We start from the raw sequence: 15,768 nt of genomic DNA, 5'->3' as shown, positions 1-15,768 counted from the left end.
ACTAGAAATAATTGGACTATTAACCAGACTAAAAGTGTCCTATAAGTGAAAAGTTTAGTTGTTAACAGGGTTTGTCTTGAATTTCTTATAAGTTCTTGGTTTACTTATGTTTTATATTAAGCTTGTAGTAACTGTAATTTTGAAAGATTGCTGAGCTCCAATTGGCACTTCTGTTTGCTCAGAATAGATATATCTTTGATATTTTAATCATCTAGGTTGGCCTGTACTTTGGTATATGGTGGTTACTGCTTAGACTAGCCTCTAGTCTTCTGTCCAAAGTCTGTTATTTATGGCTACATAATACTTCATCGTGACTCCTTTTTGTGGGGGACAGAATTATATACAGTATATTTTAATAAAAATCTCCATCAGAAATTATATAAAATAAAGTAGATGGGGTAATTTCTTAAAATGTCAAAGTGTTAACTTTTGGGGGAAGAAATTTCAGTCTGTTTCAACAAGAAGATGCTATTTATTTTGCTGGCTCAGAGTTTATATAAAACACACTGTGTTTGAAAGTGGGTGGTTAGTTTGGCTTTATGTAGTTAGTAGTAAGTTTCTCATTAATTGGTACAGATACTTTAATAAGAGAAGCAAATTAAGTTGCTCTGATTATGTTCTGTGCTTGACAGGGGTAATGCTAGGCTAGTTAGAAGACAAGGAAGTAGATGGAATTTAAATGTATCTAAAAATCAAGAGTTAATCGATTTAGTTGATTAGTGTTAACTGGAATGAGAAAGAGAATTGAGTTATTTTGCCCAGCTATTGGATTTGGATTTCTGTGAATAGTGAATTTTATGTGAAGAGCAATGAGGAAGTAAATTGCAGAAAATGAATGGACAGCCTGTAAGGGTGTGTGCCATGGTGCAATAATTTGAGGAGGCATAAGGTTAAATTCAGTAAGGCTTTTGACTACCACAATAAGAGTATATAGTAACAACGCAAGTTTATTGATTTGAGGAAGGGAAAGGATTGGTATTCATAATATAACTGATAGTTTAGGTAGTTTGGCCACAGTGATTTTGAGATCAGGGTGGTGGGCACAGTAGTTTTGAGAACAAGGAGTTCACATAGGTTAGAAATGGTTATAATTTGCAATGAAAAAGGATTCTAGAGATGGATCAAGATTTGTCACTTAGATAATTGAAAGATATGATTTGTGTGGTGCATTTTAATATAAGATTTTCTTATATTTACTAGCTTTAAGTGTCAGTAGATGTAGATATGTTTTCTGTATACATAATTTATGTGTATAAATGTGTATATATACATTTACATACATACATACATAGTTACACAAACGTGTGTGTGTGAGGCAGGTTTTGAGATAAGTACATTGTAAATCAGATTTTTTGTACAGTTTGAGAGGAGTAATATTTAAAAATAAAAATTTTAAATGTAAATTTATTGTGTAAAGAAAGTGAAATAGGTAAAAAATAGGAAGGGAAATAAATTTATGAAATGAGAGTTGTGAAATGTATGTGAAAATAGACCCAAAAAAACTTGAGAAAAAATAGTGTATTTATGACTTGCTGGAACATATGAAATCGGTTGAAAATGGATATTGGATATTAATCCTTAGGAAATTTGGCATTTTGAAGTAAATACAATTTTTCATTTTAAAAAAGCACTTGTTATGATCCGCCTGTAACATACATATGTTGTGCACTAAAAGGGATTTTGGAATTGACTGAAAATACACACATGGAAGAAAGAAAGATGGGGTTATTAGATCCTGTGATTGGATAGGTATTTTTAGGTTAAGGCAAACACCCAAATGAGTAAGATATGGACAGATTCCAAAGGGAGAGTGCAGTGGTAGAGATAACTGATCATGGATGAAGTACAACTCTTCATGTGTATGGAATAGAGGCAGGCAAGCTGAAAGTCCAGTGAGTTGTTGGCATAGATGTAGAAACTGCAGACTGGGCATGGTGGCAAGGGAGAACAGTGGGACTGTTAGGAAGTTAATCAAGAGGTTGGAAGTGTCTTTGGGTTGTAGGAAAATACAGTGGTGATTATTTGGAGAGTTTGGTAAAAGTGGTTCTGAGGGTCAAAAGTCCCTGGGTATCCAGAAAGCTTCTTGCTTCTCCATCTTCCTTTCTTCTACCATGTAGTCCCAGTGGTAGTACTGATAGTCTGTATAAAATTGACTTTTTCCTTCTGAATATTTAGGTTATACAAAAAAAAAATCTAAAAAAATTATGCTTTATTCAGGATTTCACTAAGAAAAATCTCTGTGATACATAGAGGAAGTTAGAGCCTTCACGTTTTACATAAAGGTTACCAAATATCCCAGTGTGTCCGGGTTGAGATTTCCCAAAGAGCAGTACTAAAATCTAGATTGTCCTGGGCAATTCAAAATGAACTGGGTCTTTCTCTTGCTTATTGTACCATTTGGAATGATCAGTAATATCTTTTTTATAAATCATCTCACTATATAGAAGTAATATTCTTGTGTTTAAAGTTAATGTCCCTATTTGTAGCTTACATTTTTGTGAAATATTTTCTCTCTTTTTTTTTTTTTTTTGCATAGAAGAACTGGGACATAAGTGGGGCAAAGGGGTGGTGGTAAGAGGATTAACCAGAGACAGAGTGAGGAGCAGAACAGGCAGATTTACTGCAAATGCTAAGGGGAACAGCAGGCAAGACAGCAGAGGTCTGCTGCACCATATGTGGGTTAGCTCCCTGGCTAGGAATTGAACTCAGGCCATAGAAGTGATTAGCCCTGAGACTTAACCCATGGGCCACCAGGAACACCCTTATTTTCTACTTTAAAGTTGCTGAATCTTTGTTATTTTAGGGGGAGGAAGGTTGCTTGGTTCATCTGTCTTTATCTTGGCCACATTCATTGAGTTCTAAGTGGATACTATAGCTTTGTCTAAATACAGTTTTTCTATCTTTAAAGCTATACGTTAAGTGGACTAAACTTCTCTAACACTTGATAATTATAACTTCTGTAACTTCTCTAGCACTTGATAAGATAATCTTGCTATTGAGTTGTTTCCTTTTTGTTAAATATAAACTTCAAAATCAGACTCAGTATTGAGACTTGGGCTTTGTCATCTACCATTTTTTTTGTCTTTGCCATACCCACTTTACAGATATTTCAAGCAATATGTTTATTAATTATTCCAGACAGATGGATATGTGACACTATTTCATGTGACAGTATTTGGCTTTTCTAAGCCTTAATGCTGTGAATAGTATGCAAAATGGATCAGATTTGTTGTTTTTAATTTTGTTTCTGAGTTAAGATGACATCTTGAAGTAAGTAGGTAATTAAGATATATCTTCTAAGTGAGAATTTCTTAGGTTTAACACCTTAGAAGAATGGATTGTTTGTTGTCCCCATTCAGTATTCTCACTCATTTTCAAAACTCTTTTGCTTTGTAGTTAAGTAATTATGAACCCATATTTATGAACAGCTCATCACTATCTGGGTGGCATTTTCAGAGTTGAACAGAACATAATCACCTTACATATAGCTGGCTATAGCCTCTTGTATGAATAGCAGTTGCTTGAAAGTTTGTTAAAAGTCAGGCTGTGTTACCCTCCCCCACCCCAACCCCCTTGTATGCACAGTAAGTAGCAGAACTGGAAAAGAAAGCCAAATACTCTGCCAAGTTGACTCTTGAAAACTTTGTACTCTATTGTCTCCATAATGTGTTCCACTTCTACTTCTTATCCTGGTTATGGCACCATCTACCCTGATAGGGAAGTAGGAAACATAAGTGGTTCACAATCCTTTATAACTCTCTACTTACCTGTCGCCATCTGGTCAAGTTCTTATACATATCCTGAGTTTTATCTTTCACACTGCCAGTGCTCTGGTTCAGATAAACTCATTTTTTAAAATCTAATCCCCTGCTGTCAAAGTTATTCTGAAATGGTGGTTGTCACTGTTGAAAGCCTCCAGTGTTTATCTGTTACCTTTGGGATAAACTCTAAACTACTGTGGTTCATATATTCAGGATACCATATAACTGTTCCATAAGATCCTGTACAACTAGTGTCATCACTTTACACTGTCTTTATATGTCACTTCCCAGCCATGCCACCAGTTCTCTCAATGTTCCACACTTTCCCAAAAACTCTCTTGGAGAATTGCACTTCTAGAATCAGGTCATTCAGGGCCTCCCTGGTGGCGCAGTGGTTAAGCGCTGGGTTGTGAGGCTGCCCGCAGCCTCTGTGGCGCTGGTTCGATCCCTGGCTGCTCCCAGGCCACCGGAGGAGGGTCCCGCATGGCGTGCAGACCTCTCCTGCCGCCCGCTGCTCCCCTCAGCAGTGTACTCGGTCCTTCTGCCTGCTCTGCTCCCTGCTCTGGCTCTGGTGAATTCTCTCGCCCTCCCACGCTTCTGACTGTACCCAGTGCTTGTATGAATAAATAAGTCAATCTTTAAAAAAAAAAAAAAAAAAGATTTAAAAAAAAAAATCAGGTCATTCAAAGGGTCTTTTCTCTGAGGTTGGATTATTCACCTTCTCTTGTGTTCCTGCGATGTACTGTTTTACATGTTGCATCTATTTTTCTAACTGTCATACTGAAAGCTTTTATTTGTTTACAGGTTGTTGCCTCACTAGACTATGAGCTCCTTGAAAGAAGGAATCGTGTCTCACTCACCTTTATATTTCCAGTATCTAGCACAGTTCCTGGTACATAGTAAGTGATTAATACTTTTTTTAAAACTCCCTACATGTTGGTAGTCAATTATACCTGTGTATTAATATGTGGCTATAGACTATTCATACAAGAGGCTATAGCCAAAAATATGGCTATAGACTTTAAACACTTTTGAGGCTGAATATCTTCATCTATAAAAGGGGAATAGTACCACCCTACTTATTCAGTGTTATTGTAATGCTCAGACTAAAGAGTATATATAACAACACATTAAACTTTAAGTGCCACATAATTACTTTTAAATGAAGTGTGGAAACTACATATATACTGGAATAGATAACTGACTTGCTATTTATTTTCCTCTTTAAGGTAGGTGTAATCATGGTTTGTTTGTTTTTTTTTTTTTTTTTTTTTTTTTTTTTCATAAAAGATATGCGTACAAGAGCTGGGGTGTAGGCCTGGGGTGTGGAGGGGTGTGTGTGTGTGTATTCAACAGAGTCAGAATGGGGAGCAGAACAGGCAGATCTACTGAAATACACTGCTGAGCGGAGCAGCAGGTGAGAAATGAGAGATCTGCTGTGTGGGCTAGCTACCTGGCCGGGGATTCAACTCATGCTGCAGTGGCTGGCACTAGCTTGATAGTGCTGAGACTTTACCCCTTGTGCCTCCAGGGAGACCCAGTGTAATCATTTTTGAACCATCTCTTATGTTTTCCAGTTTAAGTTGTAGTTACTAGTTACCAGCTGCTTACACTGAGTCTGAAGATTAGGGAGGAATAGCTTAGAGGTAGAAAAGGTACAGAAGGAGCTTTAGGTAATAGAGTGAATAATCTTTTACCTACTTGGCACTGTTCCCAGTCTGCATAGTGTTCTAAACTTTCAATATTTTTCTCAAATCACTAATTCTATGCTTGCTTGTTTGTCGCTTTTTTTCTCATGGATTTCCATTCTAATTCACTAATAAAGTACCTCGGGTTTCTTTTAATCAACCTACAAATGAATTAATATTTCACCTGTCTTGGGTCCTTCATTTTCTTTTCATAGGAAGAAGTGTCTTTTTCTTGGAGGATTAATAACATGCCATCTGTGTGAAAGCTGTGCCCTTGCCTTGTTTTCCTTCACAGCCTGCAGACATTCTCCCTTACCATCACTCTTGACAAATTAGTGGTCTACACTTTTCATATATCTATTTTATTCCCTTCCATTTATTTCTTAAGTTTTTAAAAATTGTGTAATTTGAATGCCCCAGATTATATGTAACATAAGAAAGTTAATAAGAACAGGTCAGTACCTAAAATGGTATGTACACATACTGATTCTCAGTGATGAACACCAGAAATTTATGTTATAATGCAGTCTTCAATTAAAAGAAAAATAGGTCAATATCAACAGTTAAAGAGCTATCTGTGAGTACCTCTACAAACTCATATTCCTATTTTTTCTTATCCCCTGAATTAACTGCTATTCTGAATTAGTTTTTTTATCTCACTTTTAATGGTTTTACTACAAATGTATTTGAGTTTCATAATTGCTCCATTTGTAGACTTTAAAAAAAAATCCACATTTTAAAAATGATATTTTATTATAGAAGAAATCTAATTCACAAATTGATATCATTTCAACGGGAACATTCAGACATTATAAAATAATACATAGAAAAATCTCAGTATGCATATTTAAATTTGTAACAAACTAGGGCCTCCCTGGTGGTATAGGGGTTAAGTCTCAGTGCTAATTCCTAGCCGGGGAGCTAGCCCACATGTGGCATAGCAGACATCTCCTATCTTGCCTGCTGCTTGCCATAGCAGTGTATTTCAGTGGATCTGCCTGTCCTATTCCCCACTTAGTCTCTTGTGGGTCCTCTCATCCCCCTTTATCCCCTGTGCCTCTGTCCTCATCCCAGTTCTTCTTGTACATAAATAAATAAAAATAAATCTTTTTAAAAAATAAATTTGTGACAAAATAATTGGGAGATTGACTTTTTTGTGTTAATTACGCTGTACCATATAAAAAATAAAGCTCCTTATTCAGAGCATCATAATGTAACAGAAACAGTTTGTGCAGAAATGTTTAAGCTAGATTTGTAGCTTACTCCTCTGAAGAGGGGCAGCTTGTCATTTGCCCTTTGAACTTCAGCAGTTCTTCAGTGGACATTAATTGTGTGTTGATTATGTAAGCTTTTGAGACTCCATCCACAATGTCTCCATGTTCTGGATTACTTTTTCAATAATGGAATCATGGCATTTTCAAAGGAAATGCATAGCAAAAATGAGGTCATGATAATCAGCAAAATAATTCATCACTTTCTTCTTTGCCAGTAAGAATTAAAAGCATTTTTTAATGACCTCACTTATAATATTAAATCTTGGAGGTAGGTTGAGTGAAAGGAAGACATTAATGCCCAGAACTCTTGTTTGTCTTTTTACCCCCATTCACCGTTCTAGTTTCTAAGACCCATTCATGTTGCTATAGCTATAGTTCATTCATTCTTACTACCATATAAATGCTCCATTATGTGAGTTGGCCTAATTCATTTAACCATTTTCTATTAGTGGATATTCGATTATTTATTGTTACTGTTACCATAAAGAATGCTTCTACTTGGCACACAAGTGCAGTTTTTATAGTGTACTTCTAGAATTGCTCTTTGAAGGACACACAGTTGTTCAACTTCATATGATAATGCCAATTGTTTTCCAACAGTTCTGTCAATTTTATGACCTATTAATAGGATTTTACCAATCTAAATACCTATTAGCAGTATTTTATAAAAACCACCACTGTTTCACTTTTTTTTTTTACCATTATTTGGTTTTGTCAAAATTTCTTATACTTATTTTTTACATCTTCTTAAAATAGTATTTTATTTTTCTGTTGACTAATGAGCTTATGCATGTTTTCTTATCTTTATTGACCATATAGTTTCTATGTTCCATATAAGTTTCTATGGTTCTATGACCATATAAGTTTCTACAAAACACCAGCTTGGATCTTTTGCCTAGCTGCCTACTGTTGTCTTTTTAAACTTTGTACAGAAATTCTCATGTAGTTTAAATACTAATCTTTGATCACGTTTATATTCTGTGGATATCTCCTAGTTTGTGGCTTGTTATTTAGTTTTCTTTATTATGTCTTATGTTAAACAAGTTCATGGTTCCACATAGTCAAAATATTCATGCTTTTCTTTGGTGAATATGCTTGTTTAAGAAATTCCAATCTAGGAGGACACAAAACAATAGTTTTCTGCTGTAATTTTATCTAAAAGCTTTGAAGTTTGCCTTTCATAATTGTATCACTAGTCAAATTGGTTTGGTGTGTGATGTGATGTAGGCATCCAATTTCATTCTTTCCATATAGATAATTTCAGAACCATTTAATTGTCCCTCTTTTCCCATCAATATCTTTGCTACAACTGTAGTTGTCTGTCCTCCCATGCATTGGTCTGTTTTACGACTCCCTACTTTATTTACCCTTCCTCAGTCTCTCCAGGCATTTATTTGTTTTCTAATAAATGGGCTCTTTGTTTATCCTTTCTGTTATCTATTTTCTACTTCATTAGTTTTTCTTCCTTATAATAGCCTATTTTCTTTGGATTTATTCTGTGACTCTGTAACTTAATAGATTGGCCTATTATTAGCTAATTAATTTTCAGCCTTTTTCCTAGTATAGGTTGTTATGGCTATAGATTTGCCTCAAAGTATAGCTTTTACCTTATCTCACAAATTTTTTTCTGTGGTGATTTCATTATCATTCCATTCTTAGTGTTTAAAAACTTTTTATTGATTTCTTCTGACCTTTGAAATACTTAGAAGTATTTTTCTCTTTGTATTTTTTCTATTAATGATTTTTAACTTAATTGCATTTTTGTCAGAGCATGAGAACTATGTGATAGTCTTTGAAGTTTGATAAGATTTTCATTACCTCCAAGTATGTTTATTATTTTTTTGTACATCCTATATATGCTTGAGAAGAATGTTTATTTTCTAATACTTGGATATAAGATTCTTTTTATGTTCACTAAATCCTATTTTGGTTTTTTTTTTTTTTTTTTGGTCCTTAACCTGTGAATGGAATGTGTTAAAATCACCCACAATAATGTCCAGTTTGTTAGTTTCTTTTTGTAGTTTTAACAATCCTTTGTTACTCCCCTTCTGGTTTTGTCCCTCCACCCCACTTCCCCAGGTGTTGTCTGGATAGAGATTTGATTTGCTCGGGAATGTTTGGAATAGAGAACGAGTACAGAAAGCATGGGATGTAGAAATATATTCCATGTAGTCTTCCTCCTCATTTTAATAATCAAAATACAGTTCATTAGGAGAGCAGCATATTTACATAGCACTGAATTCAAAGGCTGAATTCTTCAGGTTTCTTTGGCTAAGGTGTAGATTAAAGTTGTGATTATTTATGTCATATTTAATTTCAGATTCCTTCCATTGGTCTTTTGTTCCTTCTATCTTGGATCCTGCTGTTGTTCCCACTTGGACATTTTAAGACACTCACCCCATCTACTTTATTGTCCTCATTCATAATCAGGAGACTAATCAGTCTCCTGAGATGGTTAGTCGGGGATTACTGCTGTGTTTGAGGTCTGAGACCAACCAGAAGGATTAGCACTTCACTTCACCCAATCATCCTGTTTTGATGGAGGGACCAGTATTACCTATAGCAGCTGATCAGTTTGAGAGACTTAAAATTTGGAGAGTGACAGTCGTCTGCCTTACCAGGTCCTTTCGTTTTCCAGACTTCTTGCTCTCTTTCCTTCGTGCGTCCTGATCTGGGCTTATGACATATGTAGCTGGGGTTCCTGTCTGAGATGACTCTCCCTGTCTTTGACCATTCCTGTTTCTGAGTTTCTTAACTCTGCCATCTTGTGTGTTTCTCCTGAGACTGTCATTCTAGGTTCTGTTCATCCAACTGATGACTGCACTTTCTCCTGTTCCTTCTGTAGCTCCTCTTCTACTTCTTACTCTCTCATAGCTGGGTCATTAGACTTTGCCACTGCCAAAATAGAAACTTCAGGGTTAGACTGGAAGATGCCAGAAGGAGGAGTCATCTTCCTTAGGAATATTGTGAGGTTTACGATTAAATTTGGATCTTTGGGAGGAACCTCTGTCATCACACCTGTAATCATCCCAGGAGTAATCGTTTTGTAGCTCCTTGACCAAATGTCTTGTCTGTCATATTGGTCTTCATATAGTCCCACTTCCTTTGTAATCTTCATCCCAGTCATATCCACTATCACATACATTTCTGTCACTGTTTATGCAGTCATAGCCTCCGTCATAGTCTGTGCTTAGTCATCATGGTAGTCCTGGCCTCCATGTGATTACAGTGTTTGCCTTCGAAGCTATTATCACCTCTTTTAGGCAGATAGTCATCAAAACTGTCTGTGGCGGGATGATTCCTTCACTTTGTATCTGTTTTCTGAGAGTCCTGATTTCTGTTTCAGCCAAAGGAATAATCATCCCTGCTTAACCTGTGCTTGATCAACACTATCCACTGAATTCTGAAACCCAGAGACTCTTATTTGAGGTTCAGGGCACTGAGTCATTGAATCCAGAATTTCAAACTCAGTATAATCAACTTTTTGACCTCTTTGGATTGCTGGGTTCACATGGTAAATGCACGGAATTGTTACTTAATGGAGACTTGTGTCACATCACAAGTTGGGTTCCTTAGGAAAACAGTCTAGGGTGGCAATTTGGGAAGATAACTGTGGTAGAAATTGGGATCCCAAGCAGCCTGTGGAGCAGTGGGCAGGATGCAGTTCTCAACTGGAGGTGCCTTCTATGTGTTGTCACCATTACTATGCCAGGTGGTTGAAAGGTCTTCCAGATTATCTGTTCTGTCCCCAACTGAATGGTTTGGGGACATAAATGCTTCTTCCACCAGTGTTGCCATTCTCAGCCAGGAAGTCTATTAGGAAGATACTGTCCTATTCTTTGTTGATACTGGGAAGGGGGTTAAAAACTTAGGAAACTTTTTAAGTATGCAAATTTAGAGTTTTGTTGTCTAATTAGAAAATTGAACAAAGTTCTCTTTTTTGGGGAGGGGGAAGTTCTGCTATTATAACTTATCCCAGGGCCTCCCTGGTGGCACAGGTGGTAGAGCGCAGTGCTGTGAAGCTGTCTGCAGCCTCTGCAGTGCTGGTTTGATCCCCGCTGGCCTCAGAGCACCCCACATGGCTAGCAGACCTCTCCTGTCTCGCCCACTGCTCCCCTCAGCAGTGTATTTTGTCAGTCTGCCTGTTCTGTTCCCTGCTCTATGTCTGGTGAATCCTCTCACCCTCCCTCGCATCTGGCCTGTACCCCAGCTCTTACAGAAATAAAAAATAAATCTTAAAAAAAAAACTTATCCCAGCTTCCTTTTTATTTATATTTGTTGAGAACTTATGAATATCTATCTTATCTTCCTATCAAAATCTTTATTTTGTAGATATCTTGTGTTTTACTTTTGAGTTTGCCCATACACATTTATTGGGATTATTTTTGTACTTTAGTTCTTTGTGCTTTCTGATAGTCCTGCTTATTTTTGCCTTTTCTAACCTTTTTTAGGGGAGGGATTATTCTGCTTTCTTAATGTATTTTGTTTTACTCTACTAGTTTAAAATGATATCCTCTTATTTCTATTCTTTGATTACCCTTGAAATACTGCTGGCACTACAATACAGTCTAAAGTTAAATTGGATTATAATTCCTCTTCTGAACAATCCAAGGAAAATTAGAATGTTAATTCCTGTCCTCTCTCTCCCTGCCCTGTCCCTCCACTATGTGCCTGCTTTTTCTTGTTTTTGTTATATATTTTAGTGCTTTATGCTGTTTTCACTTAAATACCATAATAAGTTATTATTATTGGACTCAAGATGGTGTTTGTTGAAGTTGTATGCTTACCGGTTTCTTCATTTATGTTCCCTTCTTGGATCTCAGATGATCCTCCTGTGGTAATTTTACTCTCTTATGAAACATATTCTTTAGATTTTCTTATAGTAAAGGTCTCTTAGCAAACTCTTTTGGTTTATATGGCAATGTCTTTTTGCTGTCCATCCTACCCCAAAGAGAGTTTTGGTAGTTGAATAATTTTTGTTTCAGTCATTTGTAGATGTTCATGCTTCAATTGCTGTTGAGATTTCTGCTGTCATTTTACTTTCTTTCTTTGGATGTAATGTCTTTTTTCCCTGGCTGCTCTTAACACGGTCTCTTTGTTTTAGTGCTCTGCAGTTTCAGTATTCTATGTCCAAATGGCAATTTCTTTATGTTTATCCTGTCTCTTTTTATACATTGTGTTTCTTAGTATTGTGATTAGGTAGCTTTCATTCAGTCATATTCTCTTCTGGTATCATTTCCTTTTCTTCATTTTCTGGGACTATGAGTAGTAATATTTATCATGTCTCATTTTATCCTTAGTATTTTTCTCCAGTATTACATGTGGTTTCTTTGTGATTCAAACAAACAGTTTAATCATATTGAAAATTATAGTCTCTTATCTAATGCATAAATAAATTAACATTTTTATAGGTTTAAGCTGAATTTTGGGACATGGCCACTGCTTCACCAAGGTCTGATACTAGTAATAACCACAGTGGAAGGTTACAGTTACAGGTAACTGGTAAGTTATTTTCATAATAATTTAAAATAATGATTCCCTGATGAAACTTTACTAATATCATAATTCAGCTGATGTATTCCATAAGTATCTTTTAGGTTCATACAGGCTGAAACAGATCTCAAAGTTAGATATCCTCTAAAATTATTTAGGAATTATTTATATATTAAATATATCCTCTTTGGTGGTGGAAGGTTTGGGGTATTGGAATAAGCAGCATTGAGTTGATCCTGAAGTTATTATTAGGCTGGAGAAGGATAATGAAGGCCTTCCTTCATCCATTTAGCTATGCAGTCAACAATAGGCAAGTATTTATTAAGCAGAATTACATGTATGAGAACACAAATCTTAGTTTTCCAGGAATTTACTGTATAATAGTGAAATTGCTATTAACTGTATCCAATGAGAACTTAGAGAAGTTGTCTTAGGTCTGTTTGGGGTTGGAGATAACCTATAGACATAGGAAAACAGAGTAAGAGAAGGATTCACTTTAACTCTTTGAGGAGTAATCAGTTCATCTCATATTAGATTGGTAGCAGAGAACATTGAAGGGAGAGGGATTCTCATTTGCAAAAGCATGAAAGAGCCTTGGCTAAGGGTCTTTCGATAATTCATACTTGTTAATTGGAATACATGTGGATATAAAATTTTTTAAAAATAACTAAAGACACTGAGTCTAACTGAATATACAGCTGACAAAAGCAAAAGGAGAATTACTTTGAAACCGTATTCCTTATATGCTTGGGGGTAGGAGAGGTTGTGTCCTCCCACCCCAGGCCAAAAAAAACAACAACAACAAAAAAAACCCTCCCTCAAAACCAATGTTAGTGTTTTCATTTAGATCATTTAAAAATAATGTATTAAATTGGAGATAATTAAAAATAGGGAAGTCCTACCATTTCCAGCAACATGGGCAGATGTTGAAGGCTATGTGCTAAATGAAGTAAGTCTGACAGAGAAAAACAAATAATGTATGATTTCACTTAGATATGGAGTCTAAAACAAACAGTAAAACTAAATTAACTTTCCAGGACATGTGTTTAAAAAATAATGCCAAAGATATATAATTTCAGATAAGGCAAGGCATGAGTCCTACATGGCAGAGAGGTTAATGGCATGTTGAATCTAAAGACACTTCTGATGCTTGAGGCAGTTCAGCTTTAACTTGAAAAATGGTTGTTGATGTGGAAGAATTGGAATGCACTACTTGTGGGAATGTAAAATGTTATAGCCACTTTGGGAAATTACTCAATATGATTACAATATGACCGAGCAATTCCACTCCAGGTTCATGCCCAAGAGACATGAAAATATATGTCCTCACAAAGTTTGTGCTCTAATGTTTATAACAGTATTATGCCAAACTGTGGTAATAACCCAAATGTCTATCAGCTGATGAATAAATATAACATGGTGTATCCATACATTGGAATGTTGTCAAAAGGATTGAAGTACTAACACATGTTACTACATAGATGAAACTTGAAAACATGTAAAGTCACAAAAAAATCATGTGAATTCATTTAAATATCCAGAACAGACAAACCTGTAGAGACATGCAGCAGATTAATGGTTACCTAGGGCTGGAGGGGAGAGGTTTGAGAGGGACTGGGAAGAAAGAGGAGAGAGGATACTTAAGGATTTTCTTTTTGGTGTGATGAATAGGTTTAAAATCAAGTGTGGTAATGGTTATGCATCTTTGTGAATATATTCAAACCTTGAATTATAAAGCTTAAATGAGTAAATTATATGATAAGAATTATATTTCACTAAAACTTTTGCAGAATTTGGATGGTTCTCAGACATTGTCATTAGTTTTTGTGGGTGGTTTTTTCAATCTGTAAGTGAAAAGAATTTGAATTGCACAAAAAATAGTTCCATTTTAGAGATTAGTACAAAATGTTACTCTTTGATTACATGTATTCACTAGTGATTATCATTTTTTTGTTAGTTTCAAGTGCCAAACTAAAAAGAAAAAAGAACTGGTTTGGAACAGCAATATATACAGAAGTAGTTGTAGATGGAGAAATTAAAAAAACAGCAAAATCCAATAGTTCTTCTAATCCAAAATGGGATGAACAGCTAACTGTGTAAGTACCTTACGTTACGAATGCAAAATCTTCAAAGGAAGAGTGCTTTTAGAATTTTTAAAAATTATTTTGTAGGATTTCAAAGTCATAAATGCTATTTTCCAGTATGACTAGAGACTATAAAAAAATTCGTTAGTTTCATTTTCTTTAGAGTGGAAGTATGATCTTGCTTTTTTGCTTTACAGATTGCATTTTTCGTATAGCTTTATTTTCTCCTTTTATTTTCATGTAAAAATGTCAAAATATCATCATCCCTAATTTTAGCATTTTTTGATATAATGTTATAAATTTGTGTATTTTATTTATTTTTTTAAAGACTTATTTTTTATTTATTTATACAAGCATTGGTATAGTCAGAAGCACGGAGGGTGAGAGAATTCACCAGAGCCAGAGCAGGGAGCAGAGCAGGCAGAAGGACCAAAGCACACTGCTGAGGGGAGCAGCGGGTGGCAGGAGAGGTCTGCGTGCCATGTGGGACCCTCCTCTGGTGGCCGGGGAGCAGCCGGGGATCGAACCGGCGCTGCATGGGCTGCGGGCAGCTTCACAACCCAGCGCTCAACCTCTGCGCCACCAGGGAGGCCCATAAATTAGTGTATTTTAACATGCCATCATTTGTCTTAAATCTTCAGAAATTTGTTCAAATAGAAAGTTTTATTGTGAAATCTGACTCAAGGTTTTGCTAGTGTTTTGGTTTGCTGATTAGAAAAATTCTTATCTGGTTATTAAAGATTATACTGTACTTGAAAGTAAATATTGTTTTTACTTATAAATCAGTTAACTTACTGTCTGAATTTTTTTTCCCTCAAACTATAGTAAAGGCTTTTAAAGATAATTAAAGTAAAACATTTAATGGGAATTATTATTTAGAATAATGGTGTGTACTCCTGTTTTAATTTTACCCTTACAGAAATGTGACCCCACAGACTACATTGGAATTTCAAGTTTGGAGCCATCACACTCTAAAAGCGGATGCATTATTGGGAAAAGCAACAATAGATTTGAAACAAGCTCTGTTACTGCACAATAGAAAATGTAAGTTTTTTGTTTTAGCTTTTGCTTTCTTTGAAAGTTTATTAGACACTTTGAAAGTATCCTGAAGTCCAAAAGCAATGAAACCAAAAATCAGTTTTATATTATAAAGATGAACTTTAGTTTACATGTGATTACCTTTAAATATGTGATGTTATATGAAATAGAAAATATTTGCATTGCCTTTCTCCATTTTACAGATTCACATGGCATGGTCTGTCATACCCCTAATACCCTTAGTGACTTATTATTATTACACTTTAAACCTTGAAAAAGATCAATACCTGAACCTACTGTACTTTATTAGTTGGCTAGTAACAGTTTTGTTTGTACAAAATAGATTCTAACTCTTAAACCTTTCTTTTATATTATATAGCTAGTTCCTTGTAAAAAAATATGAAGAACATGGAAAATATCAGAGGAGTAT

The 15,768-nt window shown here is 35.5% G+C and overlaps 1 protein-coding gene across 2 annotated transcripts in view; it reads left to right on the top strand.

The window, feature by feature from the left end:
* The window catches only part of WWP1 (WW domain containing E3 ubiquitin protein ligase 1), an 85,845-nt gene that overhangs the window by 17,714 nt on the left and 52,363 nt on the right, over positions 1–15,768 (top strand). For both annotated transcript variants that reach the window (XM_037504428.2, XM_037504423.2), the window contains exons 2-5: positions 4,566–4,660; positions 12,135–12,225; positions 14,174–14,312; positions 15,220–15,344. In XM_037504428.2, coding sequence (XP_037360325.1) covers positions 12,156–12,225; positions 14,174–14,312; positions 15,220–15,344 — 334 coding nt within the window. In that variant the 5' untranslated portion in view covers positions 4,566–4,660; positions 12,135–12,155. The remainder of the gene's footprint in view (positions 1–4,565; positions 4,661–12,134; positions 12,226–14,173; positions 14,313–15,219; positions 15,345–15,768) is intronic.

The sequence above is a fragment of the Talpa occidentalis genome, unplaced genomic scaffold (genome assembly GCF_014898055.3).
Source record: "Talpa occidentalis isolate TD23 unplaced genomic scaffold, MPIMG_talOcc4v2.1, whole genome shotgun sequence".
Lineage (NCBI taxonomy): Eukaryota > Metazoa > Chordata > Mammalia > Eulipotyphla > Talpidae > Talpa > Talpa occidentalis.
The sequence above is the reverse complement of the archived record's forward strand: the minus strand, read 5'-3'. Positions and strand labels throughout refer to the sequence as shown.